The 26,536-nt window shown below is 43.0% G+C and overlaps 1 protein-coding gene across 1 annotated transcript in view; it reads right to left on the reverse strand.

The window, feature by feature from the left end:
- PIWIL1 (piwi like RNA-mediated gene silencing 1) overlaps nt 1-17,399 on the reverse strand; it is a 34,774-nt gene extending 17,375 nt beyond the window's left edge. Inside the window, exons 1-13 of the mRNA XM_036823585.1 lie at nt 17,321-17,399; nt 16,854-16,965; nt 10,378-10,503; nt 9,670-9,884; nt 9,169-9,290; nt 8,024-8,104; nt 7,175-7,372; nt 6,624-6,735; nt 2,791-2,917; nt 2,453-2,570; nt 1,821-1,935; nt 497-684; nt 57-129 (exon numbers count right to left, since the gene is read on the reverse strand). Coding sequence (XP_036679480.1) covers nt 57-129; nt 497-684; nt 1,821-1,935; nt 2,453-2,570; nt 2,791-2,917; nt 6,624-6,735; nt 7,175-7,372; nt 8,024-8,104; nt 9,169-9,290; nt 9,670-9,884; nt 10,378-10,503; nt 16,854-16,965; nt 17,321-17,398 — 1,665 coding nt within the window. The 5' untranslated portion in view covers nt 17,399. The remainder of the gene's footprint in view (nt 1-56; nt 130-496; nt 685-1,820; nt 1,936-2,452; nt 2,571-2,790; nt 2,918-6,623; nt 6,736-7,174; nt 7,373-8,023; nt 8,105-9,168; nt 9,291-9,669; nt 9,885-10,377; nt 10,504-16,853; nt 16,966-17,320) is intronic.
- Between the last annotated feature and the right edge of the window lie 9,137 nt (nt 17,400-26,536).

A 26,536-nucleotide genomic window follows, 5' to 3' on the forward strand; every position in this document is an offset into this window, starting at 1 on the left:
AAGATTTACAACAACTGATTCCAGGTCAACTGCCTCCACATCAAGTAGCTACTTACTATCTGGGTATCTGACGTGACCTTCTGCTGTAAGACTCTTAAATACGCTTCAGTTCTATCATCCACTTCAATCCTAGAACGGAAATACGTAATCCAACATTCAGAAAAAGGAACAACAACTGTACTGTGTGGTGAAAGGTTCCTATAGATTATGACACACAAAACAATTCCGTATAAAACATGAAATACAACACCAGGAGCAGCCGTGTGGTCAAAAGCCTGTTTCTAACACACAACAGCACTAGTCTGAGTTTGTCCTGTTTGTCCTCCCACCCATCCTTAGTGACTCAACTACATTTCTGCATCCGCCTTACAGGGAACTGTATCGCATCTTTCAGATCACCTAATGTTTTTGATAGTTTCATTAACAGTTTGAGTTCCCACACCCTCCAAATGACCGCTAATCAATTTTCAGAGCAGAAATGACCTGATAAACTTACATTATTGCTTTTTTCATTTGTATGCCCATGGCTGGTGTAACTTTAAATAGATTTTGTATCAACGAATTGGCTGCTTCATAATTTCTTCGAGTATAGATCAATAGCCAGTTATCTAGTGGCTTAACACTAATTAATGGTGCACCTCTTGTTTCCTTTGACCAATCTGCAAACTGTGGACTGTAATCAAACTAGAAGAAAGTTCAGAGACACTGTAAATTCCATGTAAGTTCTCGGTGATAAAGCCAGAAAGTCTTCAATAATTCTACCATGGCATATTCTAAACCTCAGAGTACCACTCTTAAATTTGAACTGCAGTGACAGACGAAATGCCCTTAGTGAGGGAAAAAAAGATACAAAAATGTATCCAAAGGGTTATGTCAATTTTATTTAAAATACATTCATATTAACAGCTGCCACTCAAGTGCCTACCTGCCTGCACCAGCTACTCTAAGTATCTCAAGCTGCAGTCTTCTTAATCTTTCTAAACTCTTACAAGGATAAGTGTTATTTCCCTCATGATAAAGATATAAAAAAATAAGGCCTTTTAAGTTAAGCAACTTTATGACTGAGGTGTCAGATACTGAAAGCAAGCTGTGAAAACATCTGACAGCAAGGCAGAAAGCTAACAGACTCAAAGCACAGTGACCCTAGAAACATTTACCACAGAGGAAAAAACCCAGTGCTTTTTACATGTCCTACCCACCTCCGCAACAACCCTTATACAGGAATATATATTAACTACAAAGGGTAATAAAAACAATTGCAATTAAAGTATTAAGCTACATGATTAGGTTGTTATTCATAGAACATTTAGAAGACAGAAGAGCACAGCTTTTTACAAAAGGATTTTTAAAATTTTGGTACTTGTAGTGCTTCAGTTACACAGAAACATATTTTTTGAATACTTGCTTTCCTTTTCTGAAGATAAAATATAAAAGACATCACAATATTTAATATAGATCCCTAACAAACAAGTGGTCCACGCAAAAATCAAGCCAAATAAATTGGGAGCTTTTCCTGTAAAAGATCACTTTAGTGGCAGACGAAATATCAACCCATTCAGATACTTAGACTTCTACTATACCTTAATTTAAGTAATTTAGCTTATTTTAAAAAATTAAGCCACCTTTTAGCTAAGTCTCACGGACGGTCTGAGGACCAAGCTACAGGCTTCGCCTCCTCTGTGCTCACATCAGTCGACAGTGGCGGTGCTCGGGGAGGAGAGGACCGGCCTGGCGTGGAACTAGGGCATGTTATCCCTGCGTGGTCTACTGTGAGTCTAACCCAAATCTGATTGGACGGACAACTTTAAGAACTGCCTTACTGTTCTTCCACCTTGATGGATCTTTTCTGCTTGCAAGATTCTTCCTGAGAAGGACAGTAAGTTGGAGTCAAAGCTCAGACCCCAGTCTCGAAGCTCCCTCTGCACGTTATCGTCTCTGTAAATTTAACATATTTACATACCGCTAAATGTAAAGAAACGGAACAAGAACTAGTGCACACAGGCAAAGAGAGACCCACTGCAACCTACAACAGGTTTCTCTCAGGACTAAAAAGCCTACCGAGAATGCCAGGAAACCCAGACGTACAATCTCTTTTTCTCTCATCACAGCCATGTTTCCCTTCATGATATCATTTCATTTAAAATTCCTGATGCCCAAACTATCTCCTCCTCAAAGTAAACACAGTGGTATAACAAAGAGAAAAAAATAGACTTGTCCCAAACACTTTTGCTTTCTATTCTATTCTTTTTCTAACAGAAGAATTAGAAATACCACAGGCTACAAGGTTTAACTTAATTATTCCCTGGCAAACAGCAGCGTCACTTAGAAACATGAAGAACCCACCCTGAATACTGCAAATACAAAGCGAAACAAAATTCCCTTCTGTCACTCCTCCAAATCCACGTAAAATAAAGAATTGAAACCATACCCCAGTGAAGCATAGATGACTTACTTATGAATGTAATCAATCAGTCTTCCTACTTCACGCTGCCTTTGTTCTGGAGTTAGTCTTGTATGAACAGCCAAGTCTTTCATCACATTAAAATCATTCCGCATTTTATCAGTTAGACCTTTAAACAAAACGTTTAAAGGGATACGGTTAAAGAAACAAGAATCGTGTCTAAGTATCTGGAGTGTCGGGTGGTGGTGAGTAAAAGAATTCCGAGGAGACAAAGCAGCTTTAAGGGCTTTTGAGGGGACGGAGGGTGTGAAGGAATGTTTAGTGACTTCTAGAACAGACGGGGAAACAAGCTCCGTGGTTTCATTCCAGTAAAGAAAAGTCAGCGGTACCTGTGAGGTAGCAGAGCTCGGGGATCAGCATCGCAGGGCCTGGTAACGTGCCTCCAGGGCCTCTCCTTCTCTTCGGCTGACTGACCAGAACTGGTTGTTTCAAGTCGGTGATTTCTTGGTTATATTGCTATTCAAGGGAAGAAAGTATCCCTGTTCACAGTGAATGCCTTCAGTCACATGTCATTTTGTAATGGACAATAAAAGTTTCTCTTTAACATTAAGAACTGATGCCCACAGCACGGCTAGTATCAGTTTCCAAGTATAAAAATTGTCCTTTTAATCCTACTACCCAGGTTGGGATTCATACGCTCTGCTGAGCACCTCATCTTTTCTCCTAAAAACGCAGACGGTCAAGGTCAGTAAGGCTCTAAGTTGTGACTTGCAGTCACAGTTCTATTTACTTCATTTTTTGCCCTCTTGGTTTAGAAACAGTAGTCTGTGTAACTCCAAGTCTTCACCACAGTGCAATTCCCCTAAAACTACTCTTATTATAGTGAGGACTAGCTTGTGAAAGTCGTCTCACTGTGAGAATAAACGGTGCCAGGGAGGAGGCTTGCACACTAGGGGACATTTTTAATCAGGGAACGTTTCTGCTTTGAAGCTGAACTTCCATTTAGTGGTATTAAGATTCCCCACATGTAATCACTATCTAGGGTAAGTTTTTACAACCCGTAAAGAGACCAAACATGTTGACGCTTAGTATCTGACGAACGTGCGAGACGGCTCTCTGGCCTCCAGCTCAGCTCTGCGATTCGAGACCGCGCAGACTTCTCTCAAGTTGTCTTCCCTAGAGCTTCTGGCCCTGTGTCTTAGAGACCCTCTTTCCATCATCTCTTGTATCCTCTCCCACCATCTTTTACTAACCTGGTTAATTCAGTTCTAACTTTTTATCTTTAAAACAATCACATCTCCACTAAGCAGACAAGGTAGTAATACCGTCGTGGCCATTTCCTGAGTCTTGGCCTCTCAGGAGACTATGGTACCTGCCCGTTCCTTCTTCCTATCGTACAGTCAAGGTCCTGGCCATCTATCATCATGAATTAAGAGACCATGACTTCTAGCCTGTCACTGACTTTGTCCTACATTCAACTCTTTACCAACCACCCACGGAAAAGCTTTCATTTCAGACAAGAAAATTCCAAGTAGAACATGCACATCTGACCTCTGCTCTATTTATCTATACTACTTATTCATCACACTACTTTATTGCGGGTCTATTAACAGTCACCCTGCTTACACGTCATGTACTTGGCTACACACACAGCTAGAAACGTGGTAGTAACTTCAGAAGTGTTCCTATTCTCTGTGTCACCAAAGGGCCTTCCATGCACAGTTCTTAATTACAGAGCTGTGGGATTTCCTGCCAGTTCTTTTAACATTTTCCCCTGCATATGAAAAACTAGCACTTTCATTTCTGTTCCATACTACTGTTAAACCTTTTCTTTTTAAAAGTGATTGACCATGATCTTCCCTTCCAAAGGCCCTTCTCTCCCACTGAGTGTTTCCCAGATATTATCTTCAGTATACAAGAACGAAGCCATCACTTATTACTAAAACTCCATTTCTGCTAGGAAGTTCTAAGAATACCTTGATTCTTTCAAATATTTCAAGCCCACCCCTTCTGATTAATTCGATCTACTAGACACCTTTATCCCTGGTTGTGACAGAAATCTTCCCTGAAGAAGCAACCTAAGCTGAGATGTCAGCCTGAGAGCACGAGTCAAGCATGCAGAGCGCGCGCTGTCAGGCAGAGGGAGCCCCGGGGTTGGATAAGACGGCCGGGCAAGTGACAAGATGAGGACACACAGCGGCTGCATCACTCAGGGTTTCACCGGCTAAGGAAAAACGTGCTTATTAACAAGACACAGGAGCAACGGGAAGCCACTGAATTACTTTGGGTAGAAAGAGTCACATCAGACGTGTATGAGTTTGGAAAGGGATCAGAAACCTAAGAAATGAAAACTCAGAGACCAGCTGAGTGAGAGAGAGAAACGGGGCCTAGACAGGGGTGGCGGTCACTTAGAAACGGAGAAAGATGAAGGCGTTTCAGATAAGCAAGGCAGGTGATAGGATCTGACAATTAGTTACACAAGGTAAGTTATACAAAGCATGGTGATCTGAGGTTTGAATTATCCATCATTCACCTGTTCGCACAAATACCTGAGTGCGTACTTAGGCACTAGGGCGTATATAAACTATAAAATTCCTGACTTGGTGGAAGCGGTGTTCCCTGCTCCGGTGAAGAGCACCGCACAGGGGCCAGGTTAGGGGGATATCACATGTTCAGTGTTGGTCACAGCTAAGGCATCTCTGAGACATCCAAATATTCAGAACAAGTAGGTTTAGACATGCCTAGGGCTAGAGCTAGAAACCTGAGAATTGTTAACACATCATGTGTGAAGTCTTAGCATAGACTGGAGATCACCTGGAGAGTATAAATATACAGTAACTAGGGACCTGAGGCAGAACCTTTAAGTACGCCAGCATTTAGAAGGTCCCTTAAGGAAGAATAAGCAGGCATGTAAGATTCAATACTGGTCAGAGGAGGGGAGAATCTTCCCTGACTTCGCTTCAGGTTTAAATCAAACTTTCAACTGTGTCCTCTTTATATTTGCTGTTGGTATATACCAATTATTCCCATCTCTGGTCGTGATTATTAACATGAACTACAGAAAAATGCCAAAACTCATTTCTCATGGTAACCTCTGACACCCAGAAGAATCTAGGTTAAACATGGCTGGAGTCCTCAAGGAGTTTTCAGAGGTGGAAAACAGCAGTAGGGAAATCAAGCTGAAATGACCCTTGGCCTGTTTTCATTTTGCCCAGAATTAAGACCAGTTCTTAATGGGACTTCTCAGAGAATCGTTTCCCTCCAGAGTGGTATCTGATCTTCTCACTCACAGCAGAGCAGCTGAAGATCAGGCAACAGTAGATATTCAGGAAAAAGACATTTCAAAGGTCACTAGTCGGATGTATACTTTTGACACAAAATATAAACACATAATAGTTCATTTACTCCACTTTTTAGAAAAAGGCAATAATCTAGAGAAAGTAGGAAAAAAATGAAATAAATTTTAGCACTTCAAAGACAGGTTTTAAGATTTTAATGAATGTGTTTTCTTTAAATACTTTTCCTGCACTTTCAACAGCACATCAAATGGGATGTGACCTTCTGAGGATACAGGGGCAGATCTGCTTATCGCTGAACACTACAGCAACGCTCCGATGCCTTCCCGGAGAAACATCCGATTCTCTTCCAGTCAGTGGCTGCTCTTTCTTGCTATTTGTCTCTCGTGTCTTTGTCAGTTTAGTGACCGCTGTGCCGACAGCTAGAATCATCTTTATAAAACTGGGGCTGGGGGCCACCCAATAACCTGATCTAGCCCACATGAGACAAGTCTGTCTCACTCTGTCAGCATGTAAAACAAAAGTAAGAGTTGACCCATTTGAAGATTTATCACAACGGATGCTAAGGGTTCAAAGATCTTTAGCCCACGCTGCCAGATGAAGTTTAAAAAAAGTGCTGGCTACAGAATAAGAGACAGCACGCTAAACTGTTAACTTGTACTGTTTTCCTACTTGTCCTCCACATGCTGAGGTTCAACTGTAACCTTGTATTCTACCGCGGGAAAGGAACCAGGACAGGGCACAGCTCCTTTGCTAACGAGCTAACTATGCTGTGACCGCCTTAATAAACACATTTATCGACAGCTTCAAAAGCAACTTGTTCCGTACGTACACCTGTCAGAAAATTCCACTGAAGGTGTTTCAGATTCCTCCTAAGGTCTGAGTACTTCACATCACAAAGACGAAACTCCACGTTAGCATCTCACCTTCCTGTAGTACTCTAAGAAGCTGACCTCAGAGCCATCTGCTTTCTTAAAGGTACTCTTTGGATTCTGGTCCCAGTCAATATCATCCACTCTGTATGTTTTATTGTTATACCTGTGGCGTGGAGATTTTATTGGTATTTGATTAAAATATGTAGAAATGTTATCAAAAAGAGAGGCTAGACACTATGTACTCTCTAAAAAATAAAATTTCAAATCATTTGGTAACAGACAATATTATGGAAAGATAAAGGGAAAACAATTTCTTAAAGACCATTCTATACACTAGACAGATGGGGAAGTTAACTAAACTATTAGAAAATAAAATTAAAACTAAAAAGAATAGACATCATTGGCTATTTCTCCTTTTAAGATGAGTATGTTCCCCCAAAACTTTTGTTCTTGAGAAAGGTTATAAATATCCCTCCCCTGTTTTTGTGTTATTCCCACCTCTCAACTTTAAACCCTACTTTCCCTCCATCTAACATTACAGGACTAGAAGGCCGCAATATCTTCAGACTTGTAAAATTATTTTGCGTTATTAAAAGCCTTACTTGGTGAGAACAATTAAACCTATCAGCTCTTTAGAAACTTGTTCTTGAAATTTATGTTCTTCAGTTTGATGAAACAAGTTGAACATGAAATCTAAAACAGTTTCATTTCGAAGGACTTTATGACTGACATCAGTGCAAAGCATGATGTTATTTTCATACTGAAGAATAGAAGTAGTGAAGCCAGGCCAAATCACCAACCTGTCAAAGACAATGAATGCCATGAAGTAACCTCTATGAATATCCAAACATGTTTTGTATGTATCAAGTTATGGTTTTTACATTTATTAACTGGGTCAACAGTACAAGTCTTTGAGTACATTTACTTAGCTTCAGGTTTTACAGGGTTCCAGATAAAGACCGATCTTTTTAAGATCTTCAACAATGAATGTTTATAATAATATAATAACTTTATAAGTTCCATTTTAAATTTAGTACGCTAACTTTATTAAATTTTATTATTTATATTGATCTAAGACTTGAAAAATCTAATTGAAAGCATCTACGTTTATTATAATAAACCTAAACCACTTGAGCTGCAATCCTGATACACTGCAGTAACTTTTGAAGCAATCGTCACTAGCTGATGAATTTTGTTACCTAAGAGCAAATACAAACTTTGTGTTGGACAACTCTTTATGCTTTTCCCCCATGACAAATAAATATCACATGATTTTTTAAAATCCAAATATTCTGGGATGTCTCCTTTATTGTTTAAGCCAGGTTAAATGCTCACTTAATGTGATGGGTACCACTAGCAGCCACAGTAAATCTGATCATTTCAAAACAGAGCATCGCTATCAAAGTCTGTGATTAAACCTAAGGAACAGAGACTTTCCACTTCATACAAACCTATGATTTGGAATATCAATTGGGTCACTTGGGTTATAATAATTCCGTCCAATCTGCTGCAAATTCATGATCTTTAAAAGCCTAGAATTTGAAAGGTCAGAATAGAGAAATGAATATTGCTCAGTATCTCTAATACTACAATCACAATGGCATGTTGTTTAGAGCAGGAGTTGGCGAACTATGGCTCATAGGGGGGCCACATCCAGCCTACCTGCCGTATGGCCTAGGAGCTATTTTTTCTTTTTACATTTTTTAAAGGTCTGGAAAAAAAATCAAAAGATTAATGATGCATGAATTATGTGAAACTCAAATTTCAGTGTCCATCAGTAAAGCTTTATTGGAACACAGCCATGATCATATATGTCCTATGACTGTTTCTGTGCTTCAACAGCAGAGTTGAATAGTTGAGACACAGACCACATGGCCTGCAAAACCTAACATGTTTACTATCTGGTCCTTTGCAAAAAAAAGTTTGCCAACCCATCATTTACAGAAAAATAAATCTTCCATTACATTAATTCAGACAAGTATCCACCGAAATGAGTCAGTGACAGGTTATCTCATGAGCAACTTAGGTAAATTACAAATCCAAGAATTACGTCTCACTATGCTCATGCCAAGCTCAGGCTCATCCAGATTGCTTCCCACTCAGCAGGGGGATGGCAGGGGCGGGGGGCCTTCACAGAACTTGTGTCCAACAACTTTGGGTTTGGAAAACACAGCACCCACACTGAAAGCCAATCATGGAGCACGCACTGTACGTGTCCTGCGACGGAAGAAGTAAATCGGAACAGACCTAAACCCTGTCCTGCTTTCTGAATTGGCACCCCCTGTGGGAGAGAAGGAATATAAAGTTAAAGTGCTGAGAGGATGTGTGCTCTTAACATAAGCTCAAATGGGATTTGAAAGATCTAATCTCAACACAAATGGGGAAGTGAAAGACATGACGCTTGCTTAAAGCAAATAAATGAGATTTATACCAGTACACCACACCTAAAAACGATTAAAACTCAGGGTAACCCAATGATCCTAACCAACCATTGTAAAATCTAGGCACTAAGTATACAGGTACTTATTGTACATGTCTTTCAACTTCTGATTATGTTTAAAATTTCTTAATAAAATGTTAAAAAATACCAACATACCTCCTGAAAATAATATTATAAAACTGCAGACAAGTTGGTGATGTAGGTGGGAGTTCATTTGTCAAGGTGATTGTTATCTTCACATGCTCTCCATTTCGGGTCTGACTAAAAACTTCAGTAACCTGAAGCCAGAGTGGTGGAAAACCAAACTTTTAATTTTGTTAAAATAGGGCCAATCACATAAGCCTGTTGAATAAGGCAACAATGAAAAGTATGGAAAAGTTTTAAATTAAAAAAAAAGAATGACTATGAGAAAAGAGTAACAGAATGGGTATGAGAAAAGAGTGATTAAGCGCCTTATTATTATTTGATTGTAATCATTAAGTCACTCAGGTGGATCTGAGAATGGTATAATAATGCCAAATGCACCCATGGGTGTATTACAAGTCCTAACAGACAGGAGACCACTGGGGTTTCTCTAAAGCTACCCCAGACTGTGGCAGTTTAGCTTTGAGGTAGAACTCCCCATCTCCCTCTCCCCAACCCGACAACTGAAATAACCTTGTGCTGTAGTCTTTTAGGTAAAAATAATATTGTTCCATCAAAAGCGTGACACCTTCCGATTAAATCTTCATGTTGAAACAGAAGAGCTGAGCGGAGTCTTCTGGCTTCCATTGATGGGCTATAGTCAATGTGATACTGATATAAGGCCCACTGGGGACGGGACGTCAATCGAAAATGGTTAGTGCTTAGCCTTACTATAATACCTGAGGAACCTGTAAAAGTAAGTCACATTCAATTAATGAAATATCAAGTTTACTCTTCCTTGAAATCTTCACTGCCATGACAAGGCAGACACAGTCCTGTAAACAAGGGGTTAAAAGCAGCAGACAACACAAAAGTTCTCAGACATCTGACTCTGGAGACTATTCTACTTAGGTAAATTACTACAAGCATCCATTTAGAAATAAATCCTCCCTAGGCTGAGTAATTTATAACCAAACCAATGAAATCTCTTTACAGCAAAAAGCTTTAAATGAAAAAAGTGGTCTATGTAATAAAACAACATTTCAGTGCAGCTAATGACATCTATAACCTATGTCAAAACCAAAAGGGAGAGAGGAAAATGGAAAAGCCATCCATGCAAAATCCTTGACCAAATGTGCTCCTTCACCCTAGTAATGCACCGTACAAATAAATACCGAAATTAAAGTGCTTCAATTCACTGTCCTGTGTACTTGAAAACTGTACTCTTAAGAAATAACCTACCTGTTTTTGATTCTTTCACATGATCTAGGTTCTGTCTTGTATTCACACCGAGATCATGAAAGTCTCTACGACGACCTCCTCTGTCTGCTAATGATAATTCCTGAAATCCAGCAGATATCTGGAGTTCTTAAAAAAAAAAAAAAAAAGGAAAAACAAGAAAAAAATGACATCTAAGTAATACGCAGCATGAAATAAAGAATGACGATTCCCAAAGTACTCTACTACATGAAACCCAAAGGCTCCTGAGGTGCTAAAGGTAGTGTGTAACAATCCCATCAGAATGTTTCAGGTAACTGCCAGGCAAAGGAGAGAACAACTTCTCAGCCATAACCTCTTCTGTGAAGCCCTTCTTGTCACTGCCCTAGGCAAACTCAGCTCCCTCACAAGACATATATACCTTTACAAGATCAAGACAACTGGAGTGATTCAAGAACTTAGGAGCACATGTTTATTGACTGGGTAATTATTTTTCTGTCTCTAGGTCTGATAACCACCTGTGGGCCTTAATATCAGTATTTTTCACAATTTTTATGATGTAATTATAGCTGTAGGAATTGGTAGTTCATATGATTTAAATGTGCAACCTGAATTAGAAAACGTTAAGTCTAAAATGTAATTTCCTCACTAATTTCCCTTACGAGCCAGCAGAACAGATGGGATGGGCCTGTGTGTATCCCGTGGCCATGATACACATCTACTGGGATAGGTTAGCTATCAGTTCATGCTTACTTGCAAAAGCTGTGGCTAAAATATGCTAAATCATTAAGTCCTTTAATTTGCATGAAATATATTATGAAGTATCTCATATCAATAGTATGACGTGGGCCAAAGAATGAACATGGGCTTTGTAGTCAAGTGTTAAGATCTAGCTTTCAGTTAATATGCATGTTATCTTGTGTAGCAGAGACTACTGACTACCCAATAACCAATCTTTCATTCTTCTTTTAAAAGTTTATTTTGGGAGTAATACAGCTAGAAGACTAGAATTTCCACTTTCCTTGCAGGTAAGGAGGGCCTAAGAGACTTATGCAGAAATTACTGGATGAAATGTCTGGGAAAGCACCACAGGGGAGTCAATAGCTGGCTTTTCTGTTGTCCATGCCCCTAGCTGCCAATCTTGCCTGGAATCTGGATGTGATGGCAGGAGGGAGCTCAAGCAGACATTCTGAACAAAACGTAAGTCTTAATGACAGAGGTCATGGACTTGGGAGGAGAGAACGAAAGGATGAGAGCCCAGTTCTCTTCTGACCACAAATGCCAGAACTAGCCCAGAACGGCCAGCTTCTGGAGGAGAAGTAACACAGCTTAAACAAAACATATCAGTTATTTTAATGTGAGCTTCAATTTCTTCACCTGAAAAATTGATTATAATAAATTTTACAGGATGGAGTAAGTTTTAAATGAGAACTTCTTTTATAAGGTGCTTTAAAGGTACTGCTAAATATGTTGGTTCTTGTGCCTGCCTCATGATTTTCAGGGGCTCTATTTTAAAAGTCTTTTAATATGTAACTGTTTATATTTGTCTCCCTTGGTGAACTTTTTATCCCAAAGTCTTTCAGCCTAAGGTATCCATGGTTTAATTACATTAACAAAGGTCAGGTATACTGAATCTAACCTGATAGCAACAACAGGTCATAAAGGTTTGATCGGAATTTTTCCCTGAAAAATTTTTGAGTTTCTCTTAAAAAAATATCAGTTCTGGATGTGAAAACCTGATTGCAAGTTTCTGAATATAAACGACGATGAAGTTTGCTCCCCTCTCTACATATAGCACCGCTATTATTAATACTTTAGCCAAAACTTGATTAACTGTCAGTCTAGAAAGATGACACGTTTCAAAATGGATACAACTGGAAACCTTGCTAATTCCCCTTCCACGCAGCTGCCAGAGTGCTTTATTAAAAACACGAATCCGATCGATCATGCTGCTGTTCTATTTAAGAGTCCTGCAATGGAACCCTATCCCCCTTCACAGAGTGAAAAATCGAGGTCTCAAACAAGGGCTCATCAACGATAAATCTGTTAAGGTCGTCATTTTAATTTCTAAAACACAGTAGATCCTTGAATATTTGCTGTGAGAAGCAATTCTCAGATATAACACATACAAGACCCGTGAAAGGTGGTAAAACCAGGCCTTGCATTTGTGATCCTGAGTATCATTTGATGCTCACAGTGGCCCTCATCTATAAAGGTACAACATATACCTTTTCATAGGTAGGGAACTGAGTTTCACAGAAGTAAATTTAAATTCATAAGAACTGTTAAAAAAGTATTAGTGAAGATCGATACAAAGAATGTTTAGATTTAAGCATTTCCAGAAATTTTATTTGCATTTTAATGCTGCAATAATAAGGATATGTTTTTTAAGAAACAGCTTCAGCGCATCTTTTTGCCCAGAGTTTTAATTCAATGAAATTTTGCTCTGTTGAACACAGCTGCACATGTCAAATATTCTAAGTTTCAAAAGAACTGTCAAGAACAAAGCAAAAGGCATCACACTTCCTGATTTCAAGCTATACTATAAAGGTGCAGTAATCAAAACAGTATGATACCGGCACAAAAACAGACACACAGACCAATGAAACAGAATCAAGAGCCCGGAAATAAACCCAGGAATACATGGTCAACTCATATCTGACAAAGGAACCAATAATATTCAATGGAAAAAAAGACAGTCTCTTTGAATTATGGTTTTCTCTGGGTATATGCCCAGTAGTGGGATTGCTGGGTCATATGGTAGTTCTATTTTTAGTTTTTTAAGGAACCTCCATACTGTTCTCCGTAGTGGCTGTATCAATTTACATTCCCACCAACAGTGCAAGAGGGCTCCCTTTTCTCCTCACCCTCTCCAGCATTTACTGTTTGTAGATTTTTTGATGATGATCATTCTGACTGGCGTGAGGGAGGGAGACGCAAGAGGGAGGGGATATGGGGATATATGTATACGTACAGCTGATTCACTTTGTTGCACAGCAGAAACTAACACAACACTGTAAAGCAATTATACTCCAATAAAGATGTTAAAAAAAAAAAAAGACAGTCTCTTCAATAAATGGTGCTGGGATAATTGGATATTCATATGTAAAAGAGTGAAACTGGACCCCTATCTTACACCACTTACAAAAATTAGCTTGAAATAGATTAAAGACTTAAATGTAAGACCTGAAACCATTAAACTCCTAGAACAAAATAAAACAAACAAAACAAAAAGCTCCTTGACACGGGATCTTGGTAATGATTTTTTTTTTTTTTTTTTTAAGATATGACACCTAAAGCACAAGCAACAAAATAGAAAATAAACAGGTGGGACTATAAAAAACTTCTGGACAGCAAAAGAAACCATCAACAAGGTGAAAATACAACCTACAGAATGGGAAAAATATTTGCAAACTTTACATATGATAAGGGGTTAATATCCAAAATATATGAAGAACTCATACAACTCAATAGCAAAAAACCAAATAAGCCAATTTAAAAAACAGGCAAAAGACCTGAACAGACATTTCTCCAAAGAAAATATATGAAAGACTAATAGGTACATGAAAAGATGCTCAACATCACTAGTCATTAGGGAAATACAAATTAAATCCACAATGAGCTATCACCTCACACCTGTTTAGAATGGCCATCATCAAAAGGATAACGATAACATATGCTGGCATGGATGAGGAGAAAAGAGAATCCCCGTGCACTGCTGGCGGAATTTTAAATTGGTGCGGCCACTATGGAAAAGAGTATGGAGGCTCCTTAAAAAATTAAAAATAGGACCACCATATGATCCAGCAATCCCACTTCTGGAAATATATCCAAAGGAAACGAAAATACTCACTCAAAAAGATATCTGCACCCCCATGTTGGCAGCAGCATTACTGACAATAGCCAGGACATGGAAACAACTTCAGTTGTCCATTGATGGATGAATGGATTAAAGAGTTTGTGGTGCATATATATAATGGATTATTATTCAGGAAATAATAAAAACAGGAAACCCGACCACTTGTGACAACATGGATGGGCCCTGAGGGCATTATCCTAAGTGAAATCAGTCAGACAGAGAAAGACAAATTACTGTATGATCTCGCTTACATGTGGAATCTAAAAACAAACAGAAAAAACCAACCCCAAAACCAAACTCACAGAAACAGAGATCAGACTTGTTACCAGAGGCAGAGGGTAGGGAAGGGAGAATTGGAGGAAAGCGTCTGAAAGTACAAACTTGCAGTCATAAGATAAATAAGTACTAGAGATATAATACACAACATGATGACTATAGCTAACACTGCTGTAATGATATACAGGAAACTTATTATGGGAGTGAATCCGAAGAGTTCTCATACAAGGAGAAAATTTTCTTCCTCTTTTCTTTTGATGGTATCTTTATCAGAAGATGGGTGTTAGGAGAACCTAATGTGGTAATCATTTCACAATACATGTAAATCAAACCATCATGCTGTATGCCTTAAACTTAGACAGTGATATATGTCAATTATTTCCTCAATAAAACTGGGGAAAAATAATAAAAGCAAGTGACCTGGAGGTGATTTTTGGAGTCACTGGTTTCATCACTTGATTCCCACTTGGGATTTATTCTTGTCATTTCTGGCCTCTGAAGATTTTCCAACTCTCTAGCCAGATCAGATGAATTTTAAAAAGATATTTTAAAATTTAGCACATTAAAGGTGTTTAGTTGGAGGATATCTAGCCTGCTATAATGCTGGATACAGAATTCTCACTTGGCTTGTATATTTAAAACTCATGCAAGTTTCTATTATTAGAAACATTTGTAATTTACTGTGATATATTTATTCTAATAGAACAGATTGTACCCCCCTGCTCACTTTTTGGATTAAATGGGTAATTTAAAAAAGAAAGAACTGAGGCATCTAGACAAAGTGACTGGATAAAATCCTATAAATTTAAGGAGATTAATTCCCGTAAAAGAATTGTCATCAGGCACTTTGAAGTTTGAAACATCCTGTAGTACCACAAAAGCAACAGATGTAATTAGATACACAAAGCAACAAATAAAAGGCCCCTTGTCTTCTAATAGATTCTTCAAATGAAGCAGTATTAACCACTAATGTATTTTTCCTCAAAATTTTCTATACAGAAAATATATACATACACATAACACATATTTACTAAAAATACAAAGCTGTTTTACAAGTTGCTTTCATTTCAGTCAAGTTTTTACATTCTTAAAAATGGCTAAATGGTACTCTATTGTTAAAGTACAGTGGGTTTTACCTCTTATTGGGTAGGGGTTTCCAGTGTCTGGGTACACTACCATGAATGTAACTGCTAATAAAAGTGTACTGCTGCTACACACTACAAAATGCCATCCAAAAGTTAGTACAATCCCACAGGGAGCACAAATTCCAGTTTTACAATTGCCAACATTGGCAAAAAGTAAAATGGAGAATAAACAGATGTTTGTTCTGTTTAAAAAAATCAGTTTAAACTTAATGATAAGGCTTAACATTTTATTGGCCTTTGTATTTTTCAATGCTTTGCCCTTTCCTTTGTCCACTTTGCCAGCAGCTTGTTAATATCACAGATTCATAAGACTGCTCTGTGTATCAGAGAAATGAGCTCCTCCATCATTTAAGTTTCCAGGTTGTCTGCTGACACGGACGTTATTTGTCATAGCTTGATTCACACCACTCAAGTTCATTTTAGATTCACTCATGTTTTCTTCTAATTTTATGGATTTCATTGGTTATGACTAAATATTCGGAGTACATGGAAATGTAGTGCAAAGCATAAAGCAAGGAACCAGGTTTGTTTTCTAGTTTTCCCTTTGCGTCAACACTATTTTATTGCCCGTTTCCCATGCCCATCCCAGGGTTTAAAAGCCAATGTGACTATATTAATTCTCCCTATGTATACATGGGTCTGCTTTTCCTATACCAAAACCAAACTTAATAACTGGAGAAGAATCTTACACCAAGCATCCAGTTAATTAGTTTTCGCAACAATGCAGCGAAAAAGCACGAGTTTTGAAATCAGAACCAGTGTTCTGACTCTACTGGCTGTCACAACTTTGACCTCAGTTTTTGCATCTGAGAAACAGGATGAACCAAAACAACACATGTGAAAGTATGTTTTCTAAGTCAAAGTTACAAATGTAAAAGTTGGTACAGCTTTGATGAAGTCACTAAAGATGATGCCAAGAGGATGTTCTAAAATGATTCATGCATAATAAGCAAATTTATAATCCGTTTAGAATTTGCTTTGTAATAGCAAGTGTGGGGCTCTGGTAGGCCGGGGTTCATTTCCAAGGAGAAAAGAAATCCTGTGGCCCTGCATTCAGGGGCAGGCTGCAGATTGAGGGAGATGCTGCCACACTTTCAGGGACTGCTGGGAGTCCCTTTTCTTTACGCAGAGCTTTGGTCACCAACCACACCTAACGCTGCAAGCGCGCGCGCGCGCACACACACACACACACACAAGAAGCCTCTTCACGCTCCCTTCACCTTGTGGCTGGGCTGTCGCTCCTACTGTTCCTCTCTGTGGTCCACGGCCAACCAATTCCCCCTCGGCCGGTCGCTGCTGGGGCCTAGGCTGAATGTAACCAGGCTGCCGAGTCTGCAGTTACGCGCAAATGAAGAACAGCATGCTTTTTATGTCAAAAGCTCACAGATCTCAGAGGCAGTAACTACTCAAACAAGCCTAGGGCATTTAAGCAAAACGGATCTAAATCACTAATCAAATATTGTATCCTCAGAAAGAAATTTCTTCAAGAAGGGTCGCCAGCCGAAGGCAAGCACCAGCTTCCAATATCCACAGGACACAGAACGTCAGCTTCCTTGTTCAGCCCCTGTCCCTTCACGGGACACGGTCCTTAAACTTCTTTTTGACAGTGCAAGCTGACGAAGGCTTAACAGCGCTGTGCTTTCAGACACAGCGGGCTCTCCGCTGTCAGGAAGGGGGAAGCACTCACCGCAGCGGCGCCCACATGCTGCAGCGCCTCCTGACCACGAGCCCTTCCTCTCGCTCTCGCTCTGGCTCTCCCAGTCATTCTTCTTTCTCTTGAGAGGAAATAATCATGAAGACAATACTCAGTGTTCACAGTTATATTTGAGTGTTTCTACAACGTTACCTTCAAACTGATTTGGTTGAGATTCTAAAATAAGTTCCTGGGTAATCACATGCTTTTCTAACCTCTTAACATACAGTCTAAGGCAATATCCCCACCCTCGATAAACTTAAGTGCTCCTGTGCTAGGTGGGGGCCCTGAAGTGGAAGACCTAATACACTATTTCATTTTTCAGTTGGATTATTTATTATAAAGGGACTTAGGAGGATAAAACTGTTAAGAGACTGAAGGTGCTGGTGACTAGTTCTTTCTTGCACATCTGGATGTGGAACCTACCATGAAAGAGGGCACCAATGGCAAGTTTTATGCCAGGCTCTTTACCCAATTCTTATACATACGTTACTATATCTTCCAGGATCTTCCCACAATTCCGCGTGCAGCTTAATCTTTTCGACCACATCATTTATGTCCCATAATTTCATTCTTGGTGAGGGGCACCCACTTCGTCTCTAAAGAAAACTGACTGAGTCATTCGTCTCTAAGCTACTCCTGTACTGCTCCTACCACGCCTGATGAACAATTCTCTCCATTTCTTCACCAACACCAAGTGCAATGAGTGAGTACCTAATGTGAGCCAGGATCTGCGTCAGGCATCAAGTATATTCACAGTACTATGTATAGAGGTTCCCCACCAGTCACCCCCAACCACAGGGTAGAAAGCAGTACCATCAGGTCATCATCGGGAGAGACCTCAGAGCCAGACTGTCTGAACTCCACTCCTTCATGTAAGTGACCTTGAGCAAATCACATAACCCAAGACTCATGTCTTTATTTGCAAAACAGCTGTAATAACCTAGACCACACAGGTCAGCTGTGCGGCTCAATGAGAACACACATAAAGGCTTACAAAATACCCGGCACACCATGAGAATTCAACCCATGTGAGCCCTGGTGGAAAAGGCAGATAAACTACAAATTCTTAAGCCTAACAGAGGAACTAAGAAGCATGTTCTTACAAAGAGGAAAACAGAAGCTAATTTACATACTGAACAGGTCTGTCTGCGATGAAGCTCACATTTACACTGAGAGGCAGGAGGACTAGGAACTGGAAGGTAGGTGGTTCCACTCTTGGGACAAGAGGGAACAACCCGGGACTAGGTGTTGAGAGCTCGGCTCGTCTGCAGAACGGAAAGATGCCCAGTGTGACTGAAGTGTAATGAACTTGGATTTGATGCTCAGTTAAAGGCTAGACTACTGCAGGTTCTAAACAGGGGCAGATGATGACATTATTTACAGTGGAGATCACTCTGCTTGAAGTCAGAATATCTTTTTCGTCTCAGTTTTCTCAGCTTCTAGAAGTTTTTGTCCCACGGCAAGCTTCCTAGAAAGACAACTCTAACGACACCCTCCACTTTGTCTCTCCAGAGACCTCTCTGACTTCCCAGCATGTTCTAAAGGACTAAAAATACAGTAGCTCACCGCGCTGTAAAAACCAACCCGAGTCAGCAACTGCCCAAGAAGGTTACACGATATGACCTACGGAGGCGCCAGCATACTCGAACGAATTTTTCATACCATTATCAAGTATTCCGTATTTGTACCATGTAGACCATGACCACGGCTGTACATACATAGCTTACACGCTGGGCACACTGGCATACACGCCGGTCCCTTACTGGGGGACAGAATCAAAGTCGGAGGCCTCTGCCTTCGACTCTAGCAAACGTGGCTTTCCTCCACTCAGCAGCCATGATAAATTGCACGGTTCCCTTTGCCCCCCGGCACATCCTTTGCTGAAGCGCCTTACCCTCCTCTGTGACATGGAAGAATCCAGCTTGTCCTTCAAGGACCAGCTCTTCCACCCTCTCCCGCCAAGCTGCATGCACGCGGATTACACCAGCCACACGGCACGGGTGATCAGTGTCACCCCCCCCCCCACACACACACTTCAAGAGCTCCTCCACACCTGGCGGCTCATCGGTGCGGTCCCTCGCACCTCAGCCCAGAGCCTGGCAACCCAGCAGTGACTCGGGGTGTGTGTGTGAAGAACCGAGGAATGAGCTCAACTGCCGCCCCAGGAGCGAGGATCTTTTAACCAGTGCAGCAGTTCTCAAAGCGTGATCCCCGCCGGGCAACACCTGGAACGTGATGCAAACGCGAACGCGACGGGGGTCCCACGCCCCGCCCTGAGCCAGAAGCTCGTGCTCAGCAGGCTGCAGGGGCTTCTGATGATCGCTCAGCCCGAGGACCCCGGAGGACGCGCCCCGCGGCATCAAAGCCGGGACGGGCAGGACCACCCCATGCCGCAGCCCGCTGCACAGGTGCGGGGCTCAGCTGCGCCCTCCCCACCTCAGCATCCCCCAGGCTGGACCACAAGCCACCCCATCACCCGGAAGTGAGAAACCCAGCTGGTGCTCGAAGGTACCGCACCAGCTACAAAGGACGTCCGGGTCAAGTGGACGTCCACCCCGGGGGCGAGGACACTAGCGTCCACCCCAAAAGCGCAGCCGCTCGCCGCTGCCCCCCAGCCCGCCCGGCCACCCCGCCCCCAGCCACGCCCGAGGAGGGCAGAGGCCACCGCAGTCCGGGCCGCCGATGGGCTGAGCGACCGCACGGTGGAGGACGCCCCTCCGCAGGGCCGCGGCCTCACCAGGCCCGCAGGCTGCAGCGCGAGAGGAACCGCAGTGCCGGTGCCGGTCCGCAGCGACGCCCTCACAGGACCCTCAGCCTCGCCGACGCCCTCGCAGCACTAACAGTTGCCCCCGCGCTGCCAACGGTTATCTCACGCCGGATCCCTCCGCGCCGGGACTTGAGACTTGGCGCCCCGACGCCGGACCAAACGGACCCCGGCGCCTCTCGGCACCACGGAGCCGCGCCGCCCGCTCTCACCTCGCCGTCCGCTGTGGGCGATTGCGGGGCGCGGGAGCCGGCGGAAGGGGGTGGGGTCCTCTTTTTCTGGGCGGATGGACACTGACTTCAAGGGGTAAACTGCCGTGCACGTGAAACCCAGCTAACGGCGAGGAGGGCGGCGGCCCGCGCTGCGCGCTGATTGGCTGCTGCGCGGATGGCGGTTTCAGTGGGGCACCGGCAGAGGCAGGGCCAGATGAGCCCCGCCCAGGCTCCGCCCCTGCCTCGCCAGGCCCCGCCCACGCCTTGCCCGAGCCTCCCGTTGTACCTGGAGCATCTGTGACTAGGTGTGGACGAGGACTGCGGTGTGCTCGGTTCGTTCCTGCTCGTGGAGCAGGTCTGTGCACTCAGCACGCCCTCGGTAAACTGTGAAATTGTGACCAAGTGTGTGTTTTGAGTGCCTGCTGTTTAAAAAAAAAAAAAAAGAAAGAAAAGGACTCAATTTCGGGCTGGCCGCTTAAAATGATAAGGTATTTCATTTATCAAATAAGAAAATGAGATTTGAATTTTGCCCCCAAAGAAATAAAACTGCATTCTAGAGCCAGAATGCCAGCGGGTGTGTACCTACGCATTTAACTTTCCCCATCAACAAATTGGGTGCAGAGTGAATGCGTGTTCCTGTGGATGACAGTGGTTCTCAAACCTGCCCTGCATCAGGGTCACCTGGAAGGCTGGTTAAACCACAGATCGCGCCGCCGCCTCCTCTAGAGACTCTGAGTCAGCAGGTTCCATAGGTGGGACCCACTAATTCGCATCTCTGACAAACTGCAGAAGATGCTAATGCAGGTGGTCCAGCGTCTGCCCTGATAGCAGAGGCACTGAGCTAGCTGGATGCCCTCAACAGGAGTTCATTTCCTCACTGGGCAAAAACCAACACAGTTAAAGCTACTGTAAATATTGTAAAATAGAACGGAATTATTTGTCAGGCTGGGAAGTGGGACGGTTGGTGACCAGGTGACCAGTTAAGTCCAGTAATAATTCAATAACTTCTTTATAATGGGGGGTAGGGGTAGTGCGTCTAGGGACGGGCTTTAATGGGGCGTTTATACAGCAAAAATATTGTTTCTTATTCATTAAGAGGGTATACTTCGGTGGAGGCGGGGGTTGGAGAGGGCTGCAGTCTCATCCGTGAGCTGAAAGGAACAGGCTAGATTTCAGTGTTTCCCACAGTAGCTTGATTATAAAAAATCCACTGGGGGAACTTCTGAAAACACACACATTCCCAGGTAATGCTGATTCCGTAGGTTTGGGCTGGCAGCAAGGAATTTTCTTTCAACAATAACACCAAGTGATTCTCATGCTCAGAGAAGTTTGAGAAATGTGAGGCAAGCTCTGTGATCCTGACACCTCCGTCACTTAAAGAATTCATGAGAAAAGGCAAGACACTTGAAGCGAGGAGTAGTTTGGAGGGAGAAATGGCCTCACAAAGGTTTTCACCTTTTTTTTTTTTTTAAAGGGCTCAATTTGGAATACAATATGAACTTCAACTTTCCCAGGAAGGACGTAAAATCTTAGTAGAAAGATGTTCTGTGAAGTTTTGCCAGCAGATGGAGCTGTAGAACAAGAAATATATCTTTACAGCCTCAACTCACAGTCGGGGAGAAAAATATCGCAAACGGACGTTAGAGGGTAGAAGTGACACTTTTCCCTCTGTTTATTTTCTCTATATGCCTGATACTTCTTGGAACTGCTGAAGATACAGTGCTTGTCTGAAATACCACTGAGCGTCTTGGTGTGTGCAATGTATGAAACTGGTTTCTAAAGAAGTTGTGAGACAGCAGATGGAGGCAAAGCCCATCATTCTTCCGATGTTGCAAACATCACATCTCACAAAGCTCACCTAAAACTTAAAAAGAAAAGCTCAGAGAGAGAAGGGTTGGGAAAATTTTTTTTTTTTTAAGTTTCTATGTTGACAGCACGACCAGGACCCCAGTGGCATCAGTTTGGGGAACAACGATGTATGTGTCTGATTCTGGAAACTGGAAACGGAATGGATGTAGGTTCTCCTCCCAGGAGCTGGGTCAAGGGGGCGAATCAACACTGAAAGTGAGCAGAGTGCAAAAAAATGATCTGAGTGCTTGGAGGGAGGGTGGGTTGGAAGATGCTTCGTGGAAACGATGCTGTTAAAGTCCTGAATGGGGTTTGCAGGGAGCCATGGGCAAAGTACGGACAGAGTGTGGTTAGGGAATTGCAGTTGGTCCAGCAGGAGTGATGGGACATGTAGGTGAGTGACAGGTGATGACACCGAAGGGACAGACCAGGTTCTAGAAGTTGAGTAATGAAAACCGAACATCCTGACTGCTGGATGCACCCTGCTAGCTGCTGTGAATAAAATACACTCTGTCTTCTTGTTGATGATGCTAAAGCCGGGCCGTCTGGAATACACATCAGAGGTGGGCCGGTCACCGAATAGGAGGAGAAGCGGCAGCTGTGGCGAACGGTAGCATAAACACAGTACCTGAAAAGGTCAGTGACTTCTGGGTCCCAGGCTGTCCTTACCAAGAGGAATGAGGTCCCAGATTTGCTGGGTCTAATGAGATTTCATTGTGGTTGTTTGTTTTGTTTCATTGGGGGGAAATTCACATAACATTAACCATTTCACAGCGAAGAGTTCAGTGGCATTTAGTACATTTGCAGTGCTGGGTAACCACACCTCTATCTAGTTCCAGAGCATTTTCATCACCCCAAAATAAAACCCCGTTCCTATTACGTCGTCACTCCCCATCCCACCCCCCGCACCTTCCCAGCCCCTGGCCGGCATAAATCTACTTACCGTCTCTATGAAGTCCTCCAGTCAGTTCATTCCGTATCAATGGGATCACATGTGGTCCTTTCGTGTCTGGCTTCTTTCACTCAGCATCATGTGTTCAAGGTTCATCCGTGTAGTAGAACGTGTCAGCGCTTCATTCCTTTTTATGGCTGAATAATATTACATGGTATAGATAGACCACCTTTTGTTTATCCATTCATCCACCAAAGGATGGGTCTAATGTTTTTACAGAGAAGCAGGAACCTTTGTGGATTCCTATTCAGCCCACGGCCATTAAGTTCATGACAGCTGCTCTGAAGAGCTTTCCAGTAGAAGGAAGCACAATGAGGGAAACAGACAGAAAAATCCCAAGTTAGTTTAGGTACAGATTGGTAAATGTGGTCTTGGTTGATGGTGGCAGGTACGTCAGAAACTGCTGGCTGGAAAAGAAAGTTGGTCAATCATTGTGAGTCCCGAGTGCCACATGCAGGAGTTTTGTCGACCGTGTTCTGTAACCCATCAGCTTCTGAAATTTTTAAAACCGAAAACCACATAATCAGAGCACTTTTTACCTAGTTTCTTTCATTCCAAGATGGCAAAACCTCTTTAAAATCATAATCTAGATTTTGTAGGTAAAGTGATAGATGAAGCCTTTGAAAAAGAAAAAAAAAACTCAGAGCAAGTTACCGTGAATTCTTCAACCGTAATTTTCTAAAGCAATTGTCCCCTCCCTTCATATTTATCTTGGTTCTGATCTGGTTCTGTTGAATTACAGAACTGTCCAGCTTCTCACCTGCCCCTTAGGTACCTGATCTACCCAGAGGAGCAGAATGGAAAGGTGGGTGTGTGCCCCAAGGTACACACACACATGTGCACACATACAGCACGCACAAGCACATACACACGCACACACACACAAGCACACATGCACACACATACACGTGCACACACGCACACGCATGCACACACGTGTGTGCGTACACACACACACACACACACACACTGAATACCTGGGGATATTTATTGTAAGGGAGGGTGATGGGTGAGGCCAGAGTTTATCTGTTTTCTAAATACAAATTTGTAATCAAACTCTGAATATCACAGTCTGGCTACAGGTGGGATGTTTTGGGGTGGGGAAAAGAGAGCACTGACCTGGGTCTACAAAACTGGCCTGATTCTGTTCTAAGGAGTGGCCCTGGGCACCACTTAAGCTCTCTGAGTTTCCTCCACTCTGGAAAAGGAGGCGTTGGCCCGGACCAGCACTTCTCACAGTGCTGTCTCTGGACCAGCAGCAGCCCCACCTGTGAGTTTGTACAAAATGCAGATTTTCAGGTGCACCCTGCACAGACCTGCTGAACCGGGATCTCTTGGAACGGTGCCCAGGGCTCCGCGTTAACAAGCCTTCCTCGTGATTCTGTTGCCACTTACGGCTGAGAGGTGCTGGCGTGGGAACAGTGCCCTCGGTGGTCTCATCTTTGCTTCCAGGCTCCCCCAAGTGGTTAAAAAAAATTTCTAACTGCCCAGCTTTAAACCCCAGCAAGTTTCTCAGTCAGAGTCAGTACCAGTAGCCCCCAGCCCGCAAGACGTCCCCCACTCACCTCTGCAAACAACCTCACCCAGCCACACTGGCCTTTGGGGCCAGACATGCCGAGCTCAGTCTTGCTTGGGGCTCTAACCTGATTCTTCCTTCTATTAGGGGCACCTGCCTCCAGGAGGGGCTGGCTTCCTCTCCCATCCAGGTCTTTGTTCACATGCCCCATCCTCAGAGGGCCCTTCCCTGAATACCCATCCGCAGGGCTCCCCTCCCCACATGGTCACTCTCCAGTCCATTCCTTCATCTGCTACCACAGGGCCTTTGCACTTCCCATTTCTCTGTTTGGAAGCTCTTTCCTCTAGATTGTCACTGCTTTCCATACAAATGTCCCCTGCTCCCAGGGCCCTTCCCTGAGTGTCCCTCTACCCACCTCCCATCACCCTAACCCTCACCCTGCATATCAGGTCCTAGGAGTCCGTAACAGATTACCATGGACTTGGTGGCTTAAAAGCAGAGAAGTTTATTGTCTCCCAGTTCTGGAGGCTATAAGTCTGAAATCAAGGCGTCGGTTGGCAGGGCCATGCTCTCTGAGGGCTCTAGAGAGGAATCCGTCTTTGCCTCCTCCAGCATCTGGTGGCCCCAGGTGCTCCCTGGCTTCTGGCTGCCATGCTCCAGTCTCTGCTCTCTGAGTTCATTTGACTTCCTTGAGTGTGTCCCTGTGTCCTCTCCTCTTGTTAGAAGGATGCCAGTCACTGGATTTAGAGCCTACCCTAAATCCAGGATGATTTCATCTCGAGATGCTTAACAAATTAATTAAAGATCCTATTTCCAAATAAGGTCACATTCTGAGGTTCCTGATGGCCACGGATTTTCAGGGCACACTATCCTACCCACTACACCCTGCTCTATTGGGTGTAGTGGGTAGGATAGTGTGCCCTAAAAATTGTTGTCAAGGTCATTTGTTACCTGACATTACCGGCTTATTTATTATTGTCTAGCCTGATAGAATAAAATCTCCATGAGATCAGGGAATGTGCTGCGTCCGCATGGATATTCCCAATTTCCACAGCGGTGCTTAGCACCCAACAAGCTTTGTAAGAATCTCCGTTAACTAAATAATGAATGAATGAATAAATGAATGACTGAGTTCAATCTACAGTCCCGCCCTTTACTCCAACATTAGCCAGACCCTGGTGCAATCACTTCTCCCACTGTTGCCCCCATGCCTTCAAGCATCTCTGCTCTGTGGTCCTTCTTCCAACAGTAGGGATTTCAGCTGGGCACCGTCACTGACCATCATGTTCCTCCTCCTCCTGGTTAATTCCACCTGCCTCACCCCTCTGGGCTGTGATGAACCTTCACAGTCTCCCCAAGCACCCCCCCACAGTCCTTACCCCACTGGCCTTTCTACTGCTCCAAGGAAGGTGAGGTCATTGCCATGAGTGCTGAGTGTCAGGCTTCCATCAGCCTCATCCAGCTGAGCCCTTCCGTCTGTGCTCTGGATCCCCTTCCTGCTTTCTCAAAGATTTCTCTCTATCACAAGTCCTCACTTTTATCCTCCGCTCTCCTCTCTACTGGGGCTTTCTCCTTGGCGTGAGTCTTCCTCATCTTAAAAACAAAGAAAACAAAAGAAAAGAAACCCCTGTCGCTGCTCTTTTCTCTTTCCCCTTCCTAGTCCATCTCCTTGAAAGAATGGCATACTGTTCTTTCTGGCCCATCACCTCCCATCCACTTCTTACCCTCCCACAGTATGATTTAGATTCTCTAAGAGACCTTGTTTCCGAATCCAGTGGACACCTGTCAGACCAACCTGTCTTCTCGGTACCTTTTGAGAGGGATGCTGGCTCCATCTGTCCTGACAACATCCCATCTTGCCTCCTCTGATCTGGGTTCACGTCCTCCACTCTGGCTGGTCTTTCTTTTTGTTTTT

The sequence above is a fragment of the Balaenoptera musculus genome, chromosome 14 (assembly GCF_009873245.2).
Source record: "Balaenoptera musculus isolate JJ_BM4_2016_0621 chromosome 14, mBalMus1.pri.v3, whole genome shotgun sequence".
NCBI lineage: Eukaryota > Metazoa > Chordata > Mammalia > Artiodactyla > Balaenopteridae > Balaenoptera > Balaenoptera musculus.